Below are 22881 nucleotides of genomic sequence, written 5' to 3' on the forward strand. Positions count from 1 at the left end.
GTACTTAGCTGATTTGTATTTTTACGTAGAAATAGAACCGACGATATGTACTGTGAAGTTGTACAACGAAAGCTCCGTTTTGCTTTTGCTTTGTACGCTCGTTTGAACAATTTCATTACTTTTCTTGTATTTTGTTTTAACGATGCATCGTTGATAGCTGTCATTGTATCGTATAATACCCCGATACCTGATATCTAAGTTCTTTATCGCGCACAATATGAGAGTAATCAACGTGTTAAATAGAGATTCGTTATTTATCTTTACTTGGTTTTCACGAGCTGAATATCGATCGCAAGTAGGAAAGGTTTTTCATGGAGATTAGAATAAACGTCAATGGATGACGCGTTCGAGTTGATCGCGATAGGTGAGACTGCACTTTCAAGCAATAATCACTCCATTTGCTATCCATCGCTCTTACTTGGTGTTTTTAAATGAGATTCGGACAACCGTTGAACGTTGCTATTGATCAAATAGAGCAATCGCGGTTTCTGTCGGAAGTCATGGTCTTGATTTAACGAGAACAGAAAGCCGCTTTGATGAACGAGAAGTCGAGGCTCGGGTTATCGATCGAGATATCTCGCGGCGGCGTAATCGATCCCATAATTAAACGTGTAATCTACCGGCGAGATTTAAACACTCAGGTCGAAAGGTGAATGAAATGCACTCTGCGATTGGGCGGAGATAAACTCGTAAGAATATTTTGGACACGTACGGTGAGATTTCTCTCGTTGAAGGTGGAATCAGTGTAGCGTTAAATTTACTTACACGCTTCCAAGTTTTCAAATATTCAAATATTCAAATTTCTTGCAATGTAAACTTACAAATCTTCTGCTCTTCAAATTTATGTCATCCACTACCTTGTTCGATCCTATCACCACCACATTTCATGGATTCTCTTACTAATTGAAAGTAATGAAGTCCGACTTACTGATTCAGATACGTCTGACATTTATCCACTCTTCCTACGAACTATGTATATTTCATTCGTACCCTCGTACAAATCAGCAAGGCTATACCATCTCGTTAAATAGAAAAGAAACAAATTGAATCCACCACCGTAACAGATTCGTTGAAGGACCGGATACTATTAGCGTGTATTTCGTCAGACGATTATATGAGATGGGCCACTCGAGTATCAACCGCTTGAGTAACGTATTCCCGGTTCCCATAAGAAAAATAAAAAAAAAAAAACGTGTTCGTCTAACGAATTTCAACGTGGTTACTCGCGCCCCTGCCTTTCTCTCTCGGCTTCGATTTCGGCTCATTGGAGAGTTGGGCGCGGAGAAAATAAACTGCTGCGCGGCACTCGGTGATCTCGTGATGCTGTTCGGTCCCGTGGCGCGTACACGCGAATCACGGCCACGGATGTTCGCGGCGTACAGAGAACATACTACCTGCCGATCGCGTGCATCGCGAGAATTAATCATCGAAAACGCAGCGGAATAATATTTTCGAGCCAAGAACATCCGCGCGTCGTTTTATTTTCATCGTGCGTCCACCTCGGTAAATGTATCGAGTCAGCACGTTGTCGAACGAAATTTTATCCGGCTAACAATTCGCCTCTTGTATTCTTCCTTCACCGATTGTGGTTGGATTTATTTCGCTTCCTTTTATTCTTCTCCTATTATTTCTTTTGCAATTGTAATTCGAAGCATGTTTTTTTTTTTTTTACTACATCTACTGGCGTTATTTTGAGAAAATCGTGCGATTGATTTATTAACGATAGGTATGTAATTATTTGGAATTTGTATCTTTTTTTTTTTTATAAATAGAAAGATTTTTATTTTTCGAAATATGATTGGTTTGTTGAACAATTTTAGTCCGGTAATTATACCGATACAATATTACGATTTTCCAATGACGTTTAGTTTTACAATTGCACTGATATAGTTATGATGTGAAATGAATTAATAACAAGTTTTACTTACGCGCGTATTCACAGCAACTCGTGAAAGCTAATGAAGTTTGGTGAAGTTCGTTGATAAATCACAGTCAATGTAGAAACAATTAACGTGTATATATATTTTCATCGTAAGAGTGCAGCAACATACAGATTCAGTTTGTTGTTCGATGTACAGATACAAGGATTATCGACTCGTGATCGTAGAAACGGGTACAAAGGGAACATCGCAAAATCCGTTCGAGCCCTTTCCTTTAAAAAAGGCCGTGAAGACATGCAATCGTCGATTCGTTTTGCGCGACACCGATCGTACGCAAGCGATAGACAGATACAGTTGCTAAGTTTTTCCTGTATTATTTCACCGACCATGAAAAAATATTTCATTTTCTACGTACGTTCTTACCGTGTATCTTCAGCCTTAAAAGATGATATGTATTCTATGATTCGACGAGGCTCGTCGACACCCCAATCTCTTTCCAAACGCTACAACGATGAAGGCACGGCACCGTTTTCGTGATAATTTTCGGATTAAATAAACCCACGAATAAAAGGAAAATAAATAAAAAAAGAATCGAATGGAAAGACCCAAGTGAAGAAAAACGAAGATGAAAATAAAGAAGGAAAAATCGGGGAATACATTGGAATGATTCGTGATGGACTGAATGAAAACGCGCGTGGCAGTTCGTTGAAAAATTATATTTTTTTTCCATTCTGGCACGATTCGTAAACACAACATAATTTATAAATTAACATACACAATCGTCGTCGGCAATAATTTACAGAAACCCTTGTGAGCGCTTTATTTTTATTCTATTTTTGTTCCTTTTGCTTTTGTCCAATCTCTTGTTCGTCGTTATACAAAACGTAAACAGAATGTCACGGAACCGTAAAAATCATCGCGGGAAGGACCGTTCTCGTCGTTCCTTACCATTTACTTCTTTTGCGCAGAATGTGCAGAAGAGGAAATGACGCGGAAGGGCGGAGAAGAAGCCGGAATACGAACTTATAAATGCGACGGATGTTTGTAATTGAAACCGAGCGCTCTTCTTCACCTTGAAAAGAACGAGAATCGGACAGGATTTTTCGATGAAACGAGAAACAAGGGAAAAAGGGTAGGAAGAATGTAAGAATAGGACGAAAAATAGGAAGCTTGATTTGCGAATAGGATAACAAAATAAATAATAGAAGCATTAAACATGATTAATCACTTAACAACGTAACTAGGCATAATAATTAATAATAATTAATAATAATAATAATAATATAATAATAATAATTAATAATAATAATAATAATAATAGAAATAATTATAATCATACGAATGGCTAAATGAGTGTTAATAATTACAAGAACAGGTTGTCTGGCACGGCGATCGCTTAATTGCCTGCAGACACGACGAGCGTGTCGCATCTTTCTTATTCTTTTGTCTTTCTTTTACTATACAATTATGTCCCTTCTATATCGTTTCGTTTCAATCTACATATGTCTCATCAAGCGAAAAAGGGCTCGTTGCGCGAGAGATTCTCTCAGGTTTAAGGCTGAATCGCGCGAAGGTCAGATATCGAATCGGAAGTTTCGATACAACGAAAATTTAATAGATCGGACAACCATTTCGTTCCAATTTATGTCATCCAAATTTATCCTTGTGATTTCATATCGAAAAAAAAGAAAAGGAAAGAAAGTAATTATGCAAAAAAAGGACAAAAATATCATTAAAAAAAGAAAAGTAGAAAATAAAAAATAACAAAAACAAACTGCACAATTTCTCACGATATGAAAATATAAGTTTCTGAATTTACAAAACGTAATTTCAATGTTTCGAAATACGAACAATCTCCGCGAAGAAAACGTCGAGGCCCATCAAACGAAACCTTCCGCCTCGAGGTCTCTCCCTCGTGTATCCTTCTCTTGTCACTCCGACAAGCCGCCTTCCGAGTAATCGTTCGATCGACAGAGGCAAGTTAAAATGGCAAGCAGAGAGCGACAGTTTCCCCTTAACGGCTAATTACACGTTCCGTTCCTTCTCGAAACGCTTAAAACGGTAGACTAATTAGAAAAAACATCGGTATACAAAAATACAGCTATACGTACCTGCGCGTGCGCGCGTCTTTCAACTACGCGCACCTTACCACCGTGTATTTCCTGAACAACGCGTCTATGGATGTACAATATTGTATTCTGTCTCTGTGTCTATGAGCGTGTATATGCAATATCATGTGTGGTCGCGTGTGTTAATACGGATGAGCATCGTGCGTGTTTACACAGGGCGTGACTCGCGATATTCGTCACTGCCCGTTTTACCGTGGTCACGAACGGGAGACACACTGGACAGCGGCCGAGTTATGGCAAGGAAAAAGGCGAAACGGTCGAGGTTGAGCAAGGTTGAAGTATATAGCTGACACCGCGTGTAGTCTCCGATGAAACGTCATACGCGAAGACACTGTGTCGTCGACGCTTTTTCGACACATCTCTATCACATTTGATATTCGCGACAAGATTAATTATGACTCGCTTTGCGATTTTAATTCTAATTAATTCCGATTGCCGCGTATTTCTTTTCAATTTTAATAGAATTTTTCTATTTTCTGAAATTGTAACAAGCTTTCACTTAAAGCGTCTGTCGACAAAGTGTTCGATAGTCGAGTACACGTTTGTCATCTTTCTCGCGATCGCGAGAACGCGATCCGCCAGTCGAACCAGTGAGTATTTTTTTCGAGGAATCGTCCGCGCCGCAAAATCCCGAACGGTCGAATTCAGACCGCGCTTCGACGAAATACACTAGTTAATGAATTGGTCATCGTGGACCGGAAACGCGAAATGGTCGAAGGCGTTTCGTCCACCTGCTTCGCGAGAGAGCGCCACTTTGGAAGAGAACTCCGACAGTGGACTAGTCCTTCCCTTAAACAGGAGAATATACCCTTTAAGTTCGATCTTGAATTTTTGCAAATTTCGATACTAAATGAATTTACAGTTAGATAACACGTAGCCCGCGCTCGGTGTTCCTTTTCCTTTACCTCTCTCGCGACCCTTTCGCAAAATTTCTTCGTATAAAAAAATAACTTCCTCTCTTTCTTACGCACGCTTTTCGCAACATTCTCACTCCGAACAGTTTACAATATGAGAATGATGTTAATAATAATAATAATAATAATATTAATATTAATATTAATATCCATAATAATAATAATAATAATAATAATAATAATAATAAAAATAATAATAATAAAACGCAATAATAATATTAACGTTACCCACTAATTAACGTTACATCTAAACGCTTTTATTATGCTTTAAGTTTCTTTCTTTCTGCAGGTACGGTTACGTTCGTTCTCTTTCTTTTAGTTTTTATTTCGTTTCCTTCATTTTCCTTCGCACACGAAGAAAAATCGTCGCGTCTCGCGGTTCCATCTGCGTCCCTTCTCTCTTCTCGAGACTGAAATCTTCTCGAAAGGCAGCCTTCAAAAGTGCTCGACTGCCTTCCCTTTTCACGCTGCTTTCGCGAGTAACAAACGAATTTTCGATAAATATATAACACGACGCTGTCGACAGGAAGTTCACAATACCCAATAAAGCAACATGCGCACACTCACACACACACACACACACTCTCTCTCTCTCTCCTGTTTTAATAGTCGTTATAATAGCTAACAGTGTTGTTTTCTCAACAACCAAACGATAGTCTCAATTGAGGATTTCGTTTTTGAGTAACAACGTTTGAGTTTCGGAAAGATCGTTGTTGACGAATAAATATTACTTTCACCAGCTTTCCTCGAAGCGTCGAATCTATTTTCACGTGTGTCGTACTTCTGAAAGAATCGTTACAAGCCATTTAGTTTTATTTTAAAACCATTTTATGAGAAAATAGTTTAAAATAACCGAGAGTTTAAATAATTAATTTATAGTCGAACCAAAAGGGAAACGAGCATGAAATGATTATGGTATCAGATTCAGAAAGAGACAAGTTTACCTTTACTATAAAGATAACGAACATCACCAACGATCTTTTTTTCAACGTACTCAACTCGACCGATATGTAACCATGTGAACGAGGCTTAACAACGGATCGACCGTGAAAATTTGGCACAAGTTTCTCCTCTTTTCGTCTCCTTTCTCGCGAAACAACGATACACTTCGATGGAAGATTGACATCGCGAAAAGATCGCGAGTATCTCGAACATACCGAAGTTTCTTGAACATACCGTCATGTTTCGAATTTCGAACCTTCGGAGCGCGGATATGCGTGAATTGCGCGTGCAATTCCCGCGGGAATGCTTTCAAATCGTTTCCGTTTCATGCGCAAAAATGTCGTCTGAGAGAGACTAACCATCGTTTAACAGTGATCGGTTGTTCGGAGAAATTCCGACGATGAACGATACTCTCGCGGATCAACAGAAAATAGGAAATAAATAAAAAAGTTTGCAATGTCGAAAAGAATCGATCTGTTTTACGCGAATAGAAGAATCATTTGACAGTTTGTTAAATTTCCAGATACAAAACGAATATTTCACGCGAGATGACAGTCATTTTCGAAATGATCTCCGAACAGCCAAGTTTTCGATGAACAATAAAGGACTTCGGAAGATGAACGTCGCACGAGTTTCTAGGAGAAACAACGGGGAAGACGAATATCATATAATACTGTTAAAAAACGCGTAAAATTTCAAGACCGATAACGCTATGTATTTCGTTATACGATAACGACAAATTTTACGAAAACGACAAAATAACGAAAAATTTCCTTAATTCTAACCGAATCGTAGGGTCTGGTGAATCGTTGGGCCAATTCCACCCAGACGAATCGATCTTGCCTTCCGTCGTTGTCCTCTGCGATCCTCGTGTCTTGTCATCGTCTCTGTCGAGACCTCGCAACTTCGGCGCCGAAACCGTTCGTCGAAGCTGGTCGAAGCTCACCTTCTCGAAATCCGTTTGGAGTCACGGGCGAGAAACGCGGCGGTCATCCACCTGGCCGTCGTCATTCGGCCTTGATCGTTGCCGAAGGGGAGGCTAGCTCCTGCGCAAACGTGGGGCTATCTTCGCCAGCAAGAAGGCCAGGTTCGCTCTTAGGCGTCTGAACGTCGGGAAATCTGGCGTGGGTCCTCAAGTGCCTGGTGATCATGTCTCTGCGACAGGCGGCGTACGCGCACTGCGGGCACTTGTATGGTTTCTCGCCTGTGTGCGTTCTCTGATGGGTACTCAGGTGATCCGACCTGCTGAATACCTGGCCGCAAACCTTGCACGTGTACGGTTTGACGCCCGTGTGCAGTCTCATGTGTCTGGTGAGCATGTCCGACCTGGCAAAACTCCTCTTGCATACGTCGCAGAGGTACGCCTTCGCTGACGCGTCCTGAGGACCCTGTCTGCGATGCCTCGAGGCCATGTGTTTGGCGAGACGATCGTGCAAGCTGAACATTTGCCCGCAGACCGGGCAAACGTACGCCACGTCCGCTCCGGGCGGCATCTCCTCCACCACGGGAGATACCTCGAGGTTGTACCTCACGGCGACGCTCTCCTTCGTCGTCGGCGACGCCACGTCGCCTTTTACTACTGGAACGCTCACCGAGCCCCTCGACACGATCCCCGGTGGGAGTAACTGGAGGGCCGGCGGTCTACCGGAAACTGCCGCCGCGGCCGACGCCATTAGACTCTTCATCGAAAGATCCAACGGCGACTCTTGAGGACTGGTCGTATCGCTCTCCAAGAAACCGCTCCTCAACGGATGGTTGAAGAAGACGGACGAGGTCGAGAGCGGAGGCTTCTGGTCCCATCCTGGCACCAGGTCCGAGTCCGAATGACTGCGTCCTCTGAAGATATCCGGCAGGTACTTGGTGTGCATGTAGTGCTCGAAACTGTACGACGATAGGGATCCCGGCGTCAACGGCGGCAGAGTGAGCGGAGTTAACGGAGTGAGCGGTGTGAGAGGAGTCAACGGGGATGTCGGCGAGGGTAGCACCATCGGAGGGGTGGTCGATTGGGAACACTGAACGCAGGTGCATCCCGCATATTTGGGCACCGGGGATCTCTGATGAGGCGGGTGAAGCTGATCGTACAGGTGATTGGCGTTGCTGTTTCTGTGATGATGCCTGTGCCGGTGACGATGATGATGCGAGTGATAGTGCGGATGATGAGGATGATGATTCTGCTGTTGTTGGTCGGTGCTGTTCGTCTCGTTCGCGTTCGACTCCTCCTCGGTAGACGTCACGGGCTCCTCGCTCTTCAGCCTCAGGGGTAGCAAACTGATTCCGGACGGTGGATCCGTGGCTGATCTCGAGGACGACCTGGGCGAACCGAACACGTCCTCTTCCTCTTCGGACGCTGGTACGCTTCCCTCGAACTTCAATACTTCACCCTCCGATGGCGAACTCCGGTGTTGCAGAATGTCCAAGACCTGGTCGAGTCGTTTCCTTCTGCGGAGGTTCCGATGGTTCCGGTTCGCAGTCGCCGCTAGGGTGTTATTGTTGGTACAGGAGGGCGGTGGCGGCTTGGCCGGACCCGGGGGCGCGGCTGCAGCGTCCTCCACGGCGCTCTCGGCCATCGTCATCGAGGATGCGCGGCACCCGCCGCCTGGGCCCTTTATGCCGCCTACTACACCCTCGGCTACCACCGTACTGCCTCCCACCTCGTCCTGAAACAACGAAAACCACGCCACTCTTACTTCTCTTTTCCTTCCCTGTAATCTCGGATATTGTTAAATTACAGCCTCCGCGGCGCGCTCATTTCCGATTGCTTATGAGATCGCTCTCGACACCGCGTAATTTCGTGAATCATCCTTTTAGTGCCGGACGCGAACGCGGATCTCCGGCATGCACGCGCTACGCTTACGCGACCTTATCTCGCGGTTATCCGTCCGACGATTCGCCATTACGCGCGTTCAAAGGATCCGCGTCATTAGTCCAGAGTCTCGGACAAGACGGAGAGCAACTTCGCCTTTTACGCCTGTAGTTTCTTGCTTACCGAATGGATGCGACGAACCAGGGACGCGACAAGGGAACAGCAGGACAGTTGAGCTTTCGATCGGCCAACAGGTCGATATCGACCTATGTAACGAAAAACAGAACGCGACGTCCACCGTTCGCGAAAACTCGCGTCGCGATCGCAATAAATCACGATTAATGCGTCCGCGCTTTTTTTCCGCCGACACGGTACAGGTTGACCGCCCGTCATTGAGCTTCGTGTAGCCATTAAATAAAAGGTGAGACGATCGCGCGATCGATCGATTTCGCTTACCGAGATGGCATCGATGGCACGAATCGAGCGTGGCTGCGCGATCGAATAGACGTTACGCCGCACGTGTCGCTGTGAACGATGACGTTCGATTTCTCGCCTCGAACGACTTTTCGCATATTCATTAAAATTAGAAGACACCGTTGAAAGGGGAACTCGTCGATCGCCAGATCGTTCAAGCGTAGTTGGCTAAGTCGATCGAAACTTGTCGAAGGATAAGAATTCGTGTAATTAGACCCCCTTACACGATAACTTAGCAACAAATAATATTAGTCGATTTATAAGTTGCAGATTATAGGTTATGGGCTTGGATTTTTACAATTTTACAATCTTATGTCGAGTCAGGTAACCAGATTTATTTGTTTTTATTCATTTCTAACTTTCCTGATAATAATTTAATAATTCAATGGTGCAAAACCTAGACTTCGTATAGGTTGTATAACTATCGGTTCAAATAATAGAAATTATGTCTCATACGTGGATTCGATATATAAAAATTCACGTCTTCAAAAATGTTAAAATTTCGTTCCGACGAATGGAAGATAATTAAAGATGAATGTGATTCCGACGAGTAAGCGAAAGTTCCCACGCCGCTTACAGTTCCTTCTGCGGTGTGTTTATTTTAATGGAACCATGCACGGACCAGAGGACTCGTCTTGTTCGATGCGACAACGGCACTTTGTCATAAAACCACGTGCAAGTCGAGAGGTGTATCCAGCGGACTATTTGAAATTTAAATGGCGCGCGAGAGAGACAGACGCTGCGAGCGCATGAATCAACGTGTACAAACGACGAATCGAGCTGAACCCCCCGTTTTTCGGTGTAGGCGACTTTCCGTTTCTGACTGGAGAGAAGTTACAGGGGACCCGTCCAGGGACGCCATAAAACTTGTAATATCGCCTGCCGCGCGTCCACTGCAACCCGCCTATGGCGAAATAATTGATCACCACGAAATCATTGTGATCGTGATATCCAGGATGTTTATCGGCTATTCTACGAAATTAGGTTCTCGGAAAGTCTAGCTATGAAATTAACGAACAATGAGAAAGATAAGTTTACGTACAATACACTGTCATTTGTCATCTCTGTCGTTTTTTCTATCACAGAAAAGAGAAACTACGTTATTCGTCAAAATAGTTACTTTCATATGCGCTAATCTCCTCTTAACGACTGTAAAGGACCATTCACAAAGTCTTTTTAAGCCTATACCGTTATCTGCAGAGTAAATAACTTTGAAACACGCACAGAAGCTACGTCAAAGAGGTTTTTCGCCTCACTGGATCGTCATTCTCCTAAAGCTAATATTTAGACATTGGATTTCGATCGACAAGAAATACCGCATAAGCGATCAAGTATTGTAATAAAAGAAATGATTCCTCCGCATATTTTGTATCTTCCATTCGTTGCATGTCGCATCGATACCCGAACGATACAGCAACCCTCGTACAACAAGATTCCGGTGAAAAACTAGAGAAAACTCGTAACTCTATAGGTCGTAAGTAACCTTCCTCTTTACCATTCTTTCCATAAACTGAAACGGCTCGAGCCGCGTCGATTATCTAAATTACCTCCAATAAATTAAACAGGGAACGTGAATCGTTGAAATTTCCAATCTCGATTTATTGCGGCGATTATTCGTAAAATATATACCCGGCGACTAACGCGGATGAAACGTGCCGCCCTTTTACGACTCGCGTAACCTGAAGCATGCATCGGCGCGTGAAACGGACGCGTTTGACGTTGGTAGCGCGAAGAAGACGACGGGAATGACGATTTTCCAGCGCAATTAGTCGCATCGGTGGAATAGAAATTCGCGTTCCCGGAAGGCGAGGCCGCGACACAGATGTCCCGGCGAAGACTTTCCAGCGATTCCAGCCTATCACATTCCAGCGCGTACACGCGCGCAGTTACCGCGCAGCTCTTTCAATTCGATTTGAACCACGCGTGCTCCTCTCGCCGCGGCACGAATCCTTTCATGGCGAAGGCGTGCGAATGCCTCGCAGAGTATTAAGCGCGCGGAAAATCAACTCCGCGGAAACTTGCGGCAATGCCCGCTTCAATTACGCAGAAATACTCGACGGCCAACGCTTGCGACACGCGGTGAGGCCGAATGGCCTTCAACTTTACGCCTCCGCGAGGCTTCTTGAATTTCTTTCCGGTAGAAGGATTGAGTGACGAATGGGTGACGTTCGTGAGATCGTGAGATTAATTCGAGTGTGAAAATTGAGGTTGGAAGTTTGGTACAGAATTTCAACGAAGGTACGTGGGTGCAGACGCGGTTCGTTAAGACCGGAATTATCAAATCTGTCGAAATTACCGGTTTCGGATTTTTAGTTCTTGCGATTGATTAAAATGTAATTTGTATATATTTATTGGGTTCCGTATGATCGCTTTAGTCATATAGTTATTTGGGTATGATGTATTCGTGGTAATATATCATTCGCGGCAAATTAGCTAGTAGATTATTTATGAGAAGTAGTTGCAAGTGGTAAGAAGTTCTAAAAATAATATTGACCGACTGCTTTTATATAGAATAGGAATATTAGAGATCGGTAGCTGTAACGTTTAAAAGTATTTTCTAATTTAATTGTTCTTTAAAGTATCCCTTAAACGCTGTTCGAAAAGAGTCGGCCTTTCTTCCTCCGACTACTATTCTCGTTAAAATTTGTCGAAAGAAAAGCACGAATTTAGCGGAAGTATCGAACGAACGAATTAAACAAACACGATCAACCCCTAATTCCTAAAAGGAATCGTCTCGACTAAATCATCTTACATCGGTATATCACAAACAGTCTGCTTGTAATACAATCGTAAACTGCAGTTTAAGAAGATGAATCACACCCGTCCTATTAATAACATACAAACAACCTTGCTCCATAAGACTACATTGTAGCGTAATATACTTTTATCTTTGGCATCCGACCACTCAAGTTCATCGGTCAGATATACGCGCTGGCCGATGCACGCCGTAATCCCTATCGACGCGATCTCCCTTTATACAGAGGATCGAGCATCGATGCACTTCCATTTTCCATTTCACAGGAAGATATCCGCGATATTCGGTATCGGGCATCGAAAGATCGACGGCGGATAACGAGTCTCACGGCGGTCTTCGGCGTGCCTGTTCTTCCTACCGTGATGATCGTCTTGTTGTTTCCCTGGATCCTCCTTTTTCCCTTCGCTTCGGCCGAGTACGGTCGGTAGAATCTCGCTGAGAGAAAGGGCCCCGATGATCGGTCGTAAAACGTAAAGGGGACTCGTAAACGGAGTGAAAAGATGTCAGAACGTAAAAGCCGAGAACAGGTCCCCGACGAGGAGGTGTGGGCGTGCGTGGCTGCCATCCACTCTTCCCCTTTCCGTTTCTTCGTCTTCTATTTCTTCCTATTTCCTCCTGCTTGCTGCTTCTTCGTTTTTCTTCTTATTCCTTTCCTCGTCTGCGTTTCTTTCGACTCTGCCCATCACGGGACACCGAAGGGTCCTGCTCCGCGTCCAACGATTATATTCCACGCTCGCGAAGCCTACTCGGCAGAGATCGACGCACGAAACGACAGAGAGTTTCGTGAAACTCGAGAGGTCTGCTCGCGCCACACGTCCACGCGCTTCCTTTCTCTCTCGGAGTATCCTGCCTCTCCGGCACCACATCGTCGAAGGGCATTTAGAATAACTTAATGGTCGGCCAATTTCGTTTTGAGGCTGATTCGACTGGACACGCGTCGGTGTTCGAAGAAATCACCACGGGCGTCGCTTTGCGTCACCGATTACGCAACGCGATCACCGCGTGTTACGTTAGAGAGAGGAGAAACTTAATCGGCTAGTTAGATTCCTTCGAGTGGCGCATTCGACGCACCTCCGGTGTCTTTGACAATGTATCTCTAAAGAGAATACAGCGTGTAATGGATTTCTAAATAGAAGCGAATACAGAGAATATTAAGGCAAGGGAGAAGGTAAATATTGGATAGGAAGAAGAAGGAGGAAGAGGAGGAGGAATGTTTGGGGACGATTTGAAGCGAAGTCGGTAAGCCGCGACGCAACTGCGTCACGAGAATTTGCAGGAGGCCCGGGAGAAGATCATGGGTGAAGAATTCCAGCAGGAATGCCCTCAGGGAGGCACCTGTAACCGCGGCTCGACGGGAGAAACAGAACAGGTTGAGACATGGGCGTGGGTGTAGCGCTTGATCTTTCTCTCCCGCTCGATCTGTCCATATACCGGGTGCTCCGCTGTTCCGACGATGGATACGAACAGCTTGCGAATCAATTCAAGCACACGATTATATAAAATGGATATATGAATTTTTCTTTCCTATTTCTGCAATTAAATATTTATATATTCGCGGTTTATATAATCGTGATTTCCTGGTCTTACGATGGTCTTTAATAATTAAGTGGTTCTTCGTTATAATAGCAAAATGTCAGCATGTCACCAGACAGATAATGTCAAACTATCAAAAATAATTTCTATATACATCGGTCCGAGATGAAAGTTTCAAATCAACTTTCATATTGTATAAACTGAACTTTGAATATATCTTTATTAAATTATAGAATCGAACGAGGTATTTGTATATCGTTGGGTTAAGGTTAAAACACCAAGGACAATTATATTCATCGAAGAGGGAATTTTATAGGCAACCTTTTACTCAGCTGGTCGAGCGGTTCGAACAAGACGACGAGACACCTCGTCAAGCAAAACGAAAATCAAAGAAACTTGTTCCGGCGCCCGCATCGAGACACGTTTCTCCCACACCGCAAAGGGAACCCTTCCTATACAACCTGTTGTCGTACATCGTCAAATTAGCTGGAAACAGCTGTAACTTTCCCTTCCATTCTTAATTACCTTCACCGAAACTCACCGCACGATGTACAAGTCATACGTAATAAGTCGATAAATTCGTTCCCTCGCAAATGCTATTTTATTCGTATCGTATAAGAATCATTTTATTCGACAAACGTAAGAATAACCACAGACATCTGCTTCGTTATTCCGCAGTCGCTAGGTTAGAGTCTCTAGGGCTCTGCGTTTGATCGAAGAACGTAAACGAGAACAGTTCGAATCCATCCCTACGATCGTCCATCCACCGTTCCTCCTTCGGAAGGAAAGAGTGGCCTTAGGGCAGGCAAGCTGGGTTCGGTGGCGGTGGGACTCCGGCAAACTGCTACCAAAAAACCAGACGGGCTACCGAAGAGAAGCCAATCGTTCGTATCTACATAGGCCACGGGTAGAGAAACCCATCGTCGGATTTTGTGTTTCTTCGCGATCAACGTTCACAACCATTGCTCACGATCAATGGGAATTCAGCGAATCAAAGTAAAACAGAGAAAAAGAGCAACGTTAAAAGTCATGGAACTGGCAGCCAGTTAAGTCGCGCTGCACCACGTTCAATCTCGCTCTCGTTTCCAGGCTATCGATCGTCCGACTTCAGCTGTTCGTCCTCCGAGACGTCAAAGGGGAGTTCCGCTGCTCTATTTTCCGCCGCGAATACGCCCACGGACGCCGCGAAGAGAAAGTGCAGCACACGCGGAAGGGAGAAAAATCTATATGGAAGCAACAGGATCGCTCTTTGATCGTATTCCGCGCGCGTTTTCTCCTCTTTTATACCACCTCCTCTGCCTCCTGCTCGCTCTTCCTTTTTCCCTTCCTTTTCCCTTTCCACAGCGGATCATCCTCTTTCCCCGTGGACAGGGAAAGGGCAAAGAGAAAGAGCAAGATATACCTTGTCACGAATACGCTGCTGCTGTTGGTCGCGGCGTACGCGAGACTCGGTGTCGTGCGACAGATTTTATCGTTGCTGGAAAATTACGGGTTATCGGCGTGGTGATTAATAGCCCCCCTTCGTATATCGGACGGTAATTAAACGCGTGGTAATTTGTGCGCCGCGAAAGGGAACGCGCGCCGCTCGGTTGACAGGCCAACTAGGGTTGATTTAAGGAGCTATACGACGAACCTATCTCCTCTCCCTCCGTACGTACATCGTACACGCACGGCACTAACACATTCGCGGATTCAGTCTCGATCTACCTCCCAGTTTTCCTACCTTCCTGTACGCCTCCTATAAGACGCCAGGACATTTGATCGGCACAAAAGGGTTGCATCCAAGAAGCGTTCTCTCCTTCTTTTCCCGTACTATAACGCGTTTCGATCGTTAAGGACTCGAAAACTCTGTCGCGAGCTCGCGACAAGTACTTTGCTTGCTTTTTAATCGCGACTACCATCGGCCAATAAATAACGTCCGGCTCGTCGCCGTTCCCGGGAGATGCAAAAACCGACTATCATACTTAACGTCACCCGGGAATGGTTGTAAGCATTTTATAAGGCTCGTAGATCGCCAAGTACGCGCTCTTCTCCAGTGCCTCTTTTCGCGAACGATATATCCCCAAGCGAGGCCGCGAGAACACGAGGCTTCTTTTCCACGAAAACCTGTCTCTGGTCCTTTTTCTCCGACACCGGAACGACGACTTCCACGACGATCAACGACTTGATCCAGAAAATCCACGCACTGCACCGGTTGCGGTCTGCGTGAGCGCAAGAGGATGGTGTCTCTAAGTCGCTCGATGAGTTCTGCTTCGATTTTATGCGCGCGACACGTCGTCACGCCGCGGTAAGGTTATTAATTATCCTCATGCCCGCGCTTTGATCTCGCGGATAGCGAAATTAATTTATTCGCCCTGTAGCGACGATCGACTCGATGGGGTAACAGCGATTATCGAAGCGCTCGATCTCGAGTTCTGCCTCGTTTAACTCTTTCGCTGCGTACGACTTGAAGATAATGGATAGATGGCTTTGTTCGAAGTTGATACTTTACAAATCTTACTTTTATATCTTAGATTTATCGAAGTAGAAATAGATCACTGCGTTGATGTTCGCGATGAATTACGATGAAATATTCGTTACGAATTACGACTTGGATTTACCAAATTTCACCTTCGATTCTCCAAACTGAGGATCTTCGAATGCAAATTACACATACGTACGTATCGTTAGAACGTTTCCATATATCGTATCAGGCACTGCATCGACGATTCATTTAATTGAGATATCGAAAGAATTTAAGAGGTTGGTCAAGAAAAATTTGTACGTTCAATTAAATGTTGTCCAAGTGAAAGCTGCGTGACGAGCACACGCAAAAATATAATACACTGAGATGTCTCGATAATTTACATTTCAATATTTTTTCTTATAAAAACGAGCTGCAACAATATGATTTCCAACGATTCATCTATGAATTCGATCCTCTATTGTCGCGGTAGCCACGATTACAAGTCGATATAGCACCGACCTCCTCTTGCGATCTAGTTAGCGCGATCCATCGATCCGATTGGCGTGTAATCGGTTGACCGGTGCCGTTCTAAAGGGACGCTGGGAATTCGCTGAATCACTCGAGCATCGGGACGACTCGATGATAACGGGCGATGCCCTTCGCCTCTGCCTGTTGACGCTCCAAATGACTAGCCGACGTTATCCGTCGCTTAATAAGACGTCAATTCTCCTCTGCTCCCTTTAGTGACGCGACAACTTCTCGTCGCTCTTCTCTTCGTCTTCTTGTTACCCTTCAGATTCGCGACGATTCACGTACGAAGTTGAATTTCTATGAAAACCGGTTGTATATGGAGCATTTTGAAGTTGCAAGTTAGCGATAACCACAAATATTCCTCGCGAATGGAGCGGAATTATCGACGAAGAAAGAGGATGAAAGGAATCGAAGATTTTTAACTTGCAACTCTTTGGATTAAGCGGCGATTACGATATTTTAAGTTAGATTTCTGTAAAATCGGTTGATTTTAATTGCTACGAACTGAAGTAATTTAAGATTATACGATTCAAGCCTAATCGTTGCACGTTAGCTATTAAAGTCGAGGGGTATTTTTATCGACCATCGATCGAACCACATCGTTCGCGGTATCACGTTGAAATCGATGCGTTTAGAAGAGGAAGCGGCATATAGAAGCGTGTGTTCCAAACAATACGAGAACTTTCTTTTCTAAAATCAACCACGAGAAACGACCAATATCAAAGAACAATGTTTACGATACTTGCTCCTCTTCGAACAGTTCACTTTCCTCGCGCGCTTCGCTTTCTTTCGCGCTGGTTTAAAAATATTATAAAAGAACCTGGACTTTTTGCCGCCTTTTACGACTCTCTTTTATAGCTTGTTTAACTCGCGCTCTGCTTAAGAGCGGACGATAAAACATCGGCAAAACGAAAACTCGTCCATCTAATTTGAAAAGGAAAAAATACCGATCTTTATAATAAACGACTACGCAGCGCAGTTTCTAATTCTATTAAAACAAACTCGGGCCCATTCGAACGCATTACACGAAATAATTTTCCTGTAATCTATCGAAAGCTGTTCGCGTTTCCCGGTATAGCGTTCGGGCCCCTTCTAAATCGATCCATTTACCCGATCCCGACTGTTATTAACTTATCTCCATTTCCGCTGCTCGTTTTCTTCCCCTTAACCTCTTCGAGTAACCGCTGGCTTGTGCGCGTGCACCGATCCTTCGCGCGTTAATATTTAACGCGTCATTTCGTTCGCCGCCATCGGCAAGATAGACGAGCCTGCGTAAACGCGTTCTTATTTAAATACCGACACGCTGAACCGCCACGTAATTATTTAACCGGCGCTCCCTGCCATTAGAGCGAACCATCGTACGAAGATGGAAGACGCGCGAACGTCAGCCATGCGGCGCCGCCATTTGAAAACCCGCGCGCTACTCTCCAAAGCGATCGTTATCGAACTCGGTGGAATCCCTTCGACGGTCGTTACGAACTGGGATTGACATCCGCAGCGCGCCACGCTGCTACCTACGCTCTCCTCTCCCTCCATCTCTCTCTCTCTCTCTCTTTGGTAATTAAACTCTCCCGCGATTTTCCCGTCAACTTTTTACGCTTCGCACCTTTCCAACCCTCCTCGCGTCTCCGCGTCGCCGACTTCGACGTCCGACTTCTCGCACGGGCAGCCGTGAAACCAGCGAACGATCATTAGCGATCCGCCACTCGACCGGAGAATCTAAAAAGGAGCCGGCGAGAAGCAGCAGCTGAGAGACCTCGCGTCCTTCGAACAGCCAACGATTCACCTGTACCGGCTGCGAGAACGTTTCATGCGGGTGGATTTCAGGTCTTCAGGCTTCAGCGAAGCCTTGGAATGTTCAAGCCCTCGGATTCTCCGGATCATATTCTCTGTTCTCCATGGGAATTGTATTGGTGAGAGATGGAAGTTCTCCTACGATGCGACGACCTCGTGCAAATTTCCCTCTTGTTACTTTTGATTTATCGTTCTTTCTCGCGTAGATACTTCTCGTCCTAGTAACAACGTATTGTGCTTTTGATTCCTCCTTGCTCTTTGTCGTTATTTCATCGAGAATCTCGCGGATAGGCTTCCCAATTACTCGAAATTCAGTTTATTCAATGAATTCTATCGTTGTTTGATGAACGTGATGTGTTTTCAATGATCGTTCACTTTCAGCGAAGACGTGTATCTTCGAAGGCTGTTGCTCACAAGCTTTTAGTTTCCGAGGAGTCCAAAAACGGCCGCGAGTGATGTATCCAGGCCACGAACGTGTCTTAGCATTTTAAACACTTCGTCGATGTTAATGCGTGACATAAGAAACAATCCCGTAAAGAGATAATCTACCATTGTCTGTCATCATTATTTAACATACGTCTCTCCTTCACTTTCAACCACATAAATCTAACAAAATAACGAACCTACGATTGCAACGTTTAACAGTATTGAATTAAAATAATTAACTCGAGGCTTCTAAGAACAATGTATCGCTCTGTACATTTGTAACGATCGAAAATTAAGAGAAACATCAAGGAATGGAAATTAACGAAAGGAAAATAGATGTTAGAAGAAGCATCTCCTTTGTTAACCGAGCGTGGGGCCAGCGTGGTTCGCTGGTCGCAAACAAATAGCTGGTTCGTTTAACATTTGCTCCTGGTTGCCTATTTGCTCTCGATTCTTTGCGTCACGCCAAGCTAGAGGCATTCCACGAACTAATAACATTGACCGCGTAACAAGCAGCGTCGTTTGCAAGCGTTTACTTCGAGCAACGACGTTTGATAATGCGACCACGCTCGTAAAATCTTCTCCGCGTGCAGATAACGCCGGCTGTAATAACTGGAACGCGAAACCCTTGCTCTTCTGTCTCCGTCCCACCGGTTCGCGATGGAAATTCCTGAAGCCCGTCACTCCACGCGAAAACTTCGTATTTTATCGAGATCGTTGGAAAATCCTGCGTCGCGATTCGCAGACAAGGGAAAAGCTCTCATACGATGAGTAAGATATTTTTGCACGGGGTTATATTCGATGAAACATTTCTCGTGTATAATATTCCGTAACGCGGCTACCACTGGTAAAATATGAGATTCGACAGGTATCCTGGCAGTATTATCTCTAGTTGCAGCGAAACATTTTTACGAAGATATTTCTTTACGTCTGTTAAGAGCCACGCATCTTTGTGACCAATTTTTCGTTTCAACAAATGAGAAGATTTTTTATGCTTTGAGTGGGGTTCTGGTACGAGATTGAAACGTTGCGAATCAATAACTATTCTTGGAAGAAAATTTGGTTCCTCGACTTAAGTTTGTGATGGAAGTAAAAAAAAGTAACAAGGGATATCGTAGGAATGGTCACAATTCTCTACATTATATCAAAATTTTGCATATTCTTCTTATTTATTTTATTTTAATTTACACGTCTATACCTACAAATTACGTAAGTGTAATTTTGTTACATATCGTGATATCGTTTCTGCGTATGGGTAATGTATTAATGTGGTAATATTTGTATTTGATCGAGTGTCCCTTTTAAAAAATTGAAATTCCTGATTAACATTAGCACGCATATATAATGTACTAAAGTGTCCATAGCAAACTAATAAGTAGGTAATGTATAAAGTATAAAGTATACGATAAACTGACAAAATAAGACTTGGCGAGTTCCCTTACACACTGTAAAATTTTCCACAAATATCATCGTAGTGCAACGAACCAACTTCAGCCAGTAAAAAATCTCTTCGTAAACTAATCATTTTTCATGGGACGTATGAAAGTGGTTGCCAGAATGCGGACGATTTGTTGCGCAAAGGTGTCTTCGAGCCGCATTGGAAGAAGTATGGCACCGCAGTGCAGCAGAACTGCAGATTCGCGGAATACGGATGCACACCGTAACGCTTGTAACGGCGACCTTAGCTTCTGCTGCATGCCAGTACCAGAAAACCAGAGGAAAATCGAGAAAAATCAAGAGAAAGCTAGTTAAAATCTTGATGGACGGGAGGGAATGGACCGAGGAAAGCGGCCGTACAGCCTGCAGCTACGTCGACGATGATAACTAAAAAGTGAAATAAGCTCGGCGTAACATGTCTACATGGTCGTGAAGTAAAAAACCTGTATCGACGTTCGATGTTCGACTTCGTTGAGAAGGAAGTGTCCATAAAGTATTCATAAAGCGTTCAACGATGCAGAGAAATGAAGTTTAACTCCGAAGTTTTTCTGTTGAATGATCTTCGCGAAGAACTGGAATGTCAGAGATTGATGCAAGTTTTCATCGTAAACGCGATGGTTTAAATTAATATATAACACGAAAAATATAATTACTACCGGTTTGTAATTACCGCTTGAATTGAAAGTTTGTATGCCATAAATTTCTATATTAAATACTAAATTTGTATATTTATCAACGTGTGCACCATTTATAAAATCGCACGAGAGATAGTAGATTAGCATAAAAAAAATTTTTCTTTGCAAGATGTGAATCGATTTTCGTTGTTTCATGCCAGAGAAAGAAATTCATACATTCGATATTAGAGTAAGAATTTAATCGATTGTATTTCTCTAATCGATCCTGCTAGCTGGATTATTAGCTTTTTTATCGTATTTCGCTATACATGTACGACTGATCCTCCCCTTAATAATCCAAATTAGTTATCATATGCAACTATCCATCCGAATACTTTTAAACGAAGAATTACGTGTCACGCCATGCATCGAAAGAATCTGGCGAGAAACGTTATCGCGTAATTGCGGGTTAATTCGAGGCTGGCCGAAGCGTGGGCAATTCCTCGAGACACGTCTGCAAAGTTTGTCGCCGGACCACGCTTTTGCACGCAACATCTTCTCTGAACAAGATACATACTTCGTAGTTTCTTTCGTGTACCTCCGTTTACCTCTAAGAATCGCCGTATACTGTACGACTGACGTGGATTCTTTCGACGATCGTTTCTTTCTTTGGCACGAACTGTCGAAGCACGGAAAACTGTGGATCGGCGCAAGAAACGCGAGAAAGTACTCAGGAACGCGGTACAAAAATCGTTAATAACGATGAAGAAAAAGGTAAGGAAAAGTAACGCGGTGTGGTTAACTATTTAGTTACTATACCGTTAGACAACGTTCATTTATTATCCAGCCATTCTATCTCCCTTTCTCGCGTTTCGTTATTCGCTGTCTTCCTGCAATTTCCCCGAACCGTTACCGATAAATGACTGATTTAAGTTAATTCCAGCGTAACATTAGGCTAATAACTTATCCGCGACGTATCCGTGATCAGTCGCGCAAGACAGAAACCATTCCTCGTAAATTAGAATAATAACAGCCGCGAGGGAGAGAAACGGCGGAAAAGGTGAAATGTAATCTATGGGACGGAAGCGCACCGGTTTAAATATGTTTCGATGTATTTGATCAGGTTAATGTAGAGTTCAGGTGTTGCTACGTGGCCGTTGAACGCGCGTTACTCCATAGCTATACATCTACATGTCCCTCTGGAACTTTGTTCGATGGTAGATTGGAATAATGGATGGAGAAAATCGTGCTACGCGTGTTTTATGTGACTTTGATTTTGAGTTACGACCGCTTTTAGTGCCACGATAATTTTCACTTTCGACTAATTAGTCGTTTAAACGTCATGCATGATTTTACCACGCTCGAGATAGCGACTTTGCGGCGCTATTGACAAACGTCGCTTGCGTTCTGCACACTTTTCTTGGAGAATTCGTTCGGGCTTTCGGTTCCAGTAACTTCGCTTCGGCCTCGTGTTCGTACCAATCCGATTGACCAAGTCGAAGCTGTTTGACTTTAATTACCTAGAAATAAATACCGAAAATGTTGCAACAAACCGGAAACTAGAATAAAAATTACGGTACTTGTCAATTGTTCTTCCTTTGTTTCCAAATCGAGGAATAGTTGAAAAAACCTTAGTTTCGCTTGAAATCGGAAACGATACTTCAAGTGGATAAAACGTACAATTTCAAGTTACATATATACGTATATAATCAGTCCGAACGAGACTCGAGAAACTCAAAACAAGTAGGCGATACTCGACGTTTATAAACGATCGAAGTAGATTCGAGAAAAACAACCACACGTCTTTCCTGTGTCAATTAATCAGAAAGAGAAGACAGGAAAGAACGGCTAGGAACGAATAAAACCAAATAAAAACGGCCGTAAAAAGCAAGAAAAAAAAAAAAGAGAGAAGAAAAAGCGACCGACAAAAGCAAGGTAGGTAACAGCCATGCAAAGCTGAAAGCAGAGGGAGGAAGAGAGTAACAGGGAGATCCATGGCTCGGATAGGGCAACGCTTATCCATGCAGGGCCTGGCTGTGCGCCTTAATAGAAACACCCACGCCCTCATTATGCGGATATCGTAAACATTCCCCTCATATGCGAACCGCGCGGCGATCTCCCGTATGCAAATCCTCGCCCTCGCCCTCGCCCTCGCCCTCTCTGTTTCCTTGTTTCCCTCGGCAGCGGACTGCAGGCAGTTTGC

The 22881-nt window shown here is 44.0% G+C and overlaps 1 protein-coding gene across 2 annotated transcripts in view; it reads right to left on the reverse strand.

Annotated features, from left to right (window-relative positions):
• Positions 1-1998: 1998 nt before the first annotated feature.
• The window catches only part of klu (zinc finger protein klumpfuss), a 53700-nt gene continuing 32817 nt past the window's right edge, over positions 1999-22881 (reverse strand). Inside the window, exons 1-2 of one of the 2 annotated variants that reach the window (XM_076619547.1) lie at positions 12256-12703; positions 1999-8522 (exon numbers count right to left, since the gene is read on the reverse strand). In XM_076619547.1, coding sequence (XP_076475662.1) covers positions 6873-8522; positions 12256-12462 — 1857 coding nt within the window. In that variant the 5' untranslated portion in view covers positions 12463-12703 and the 3' untranslated portion in view covers positions 1999-6872. Of the gene's footprint in view, positions 8523-12255; positions 12704-22881 lie in introns of those variants that run through there. The other variant, XM_076619554.1, reaches the window with a different exon arrangement.

The sequence above is a fragment of the Bombus vancouverensis genome, chromosome 1, assembly GCF_051014615.1.
Source record: "Bombus vancouverensis nearcticus chromosome 1, iyBomVanc1_principal, whole genome shotgun sequence".
In the NCBI taxonomy this organism is placed as follows: domain Eukaryota; kingdom Metazoa; phylum Arthropoda; class Insecta; order Hymenoptera; family Apidae; genus Bombus; species Bombus vancouverensis.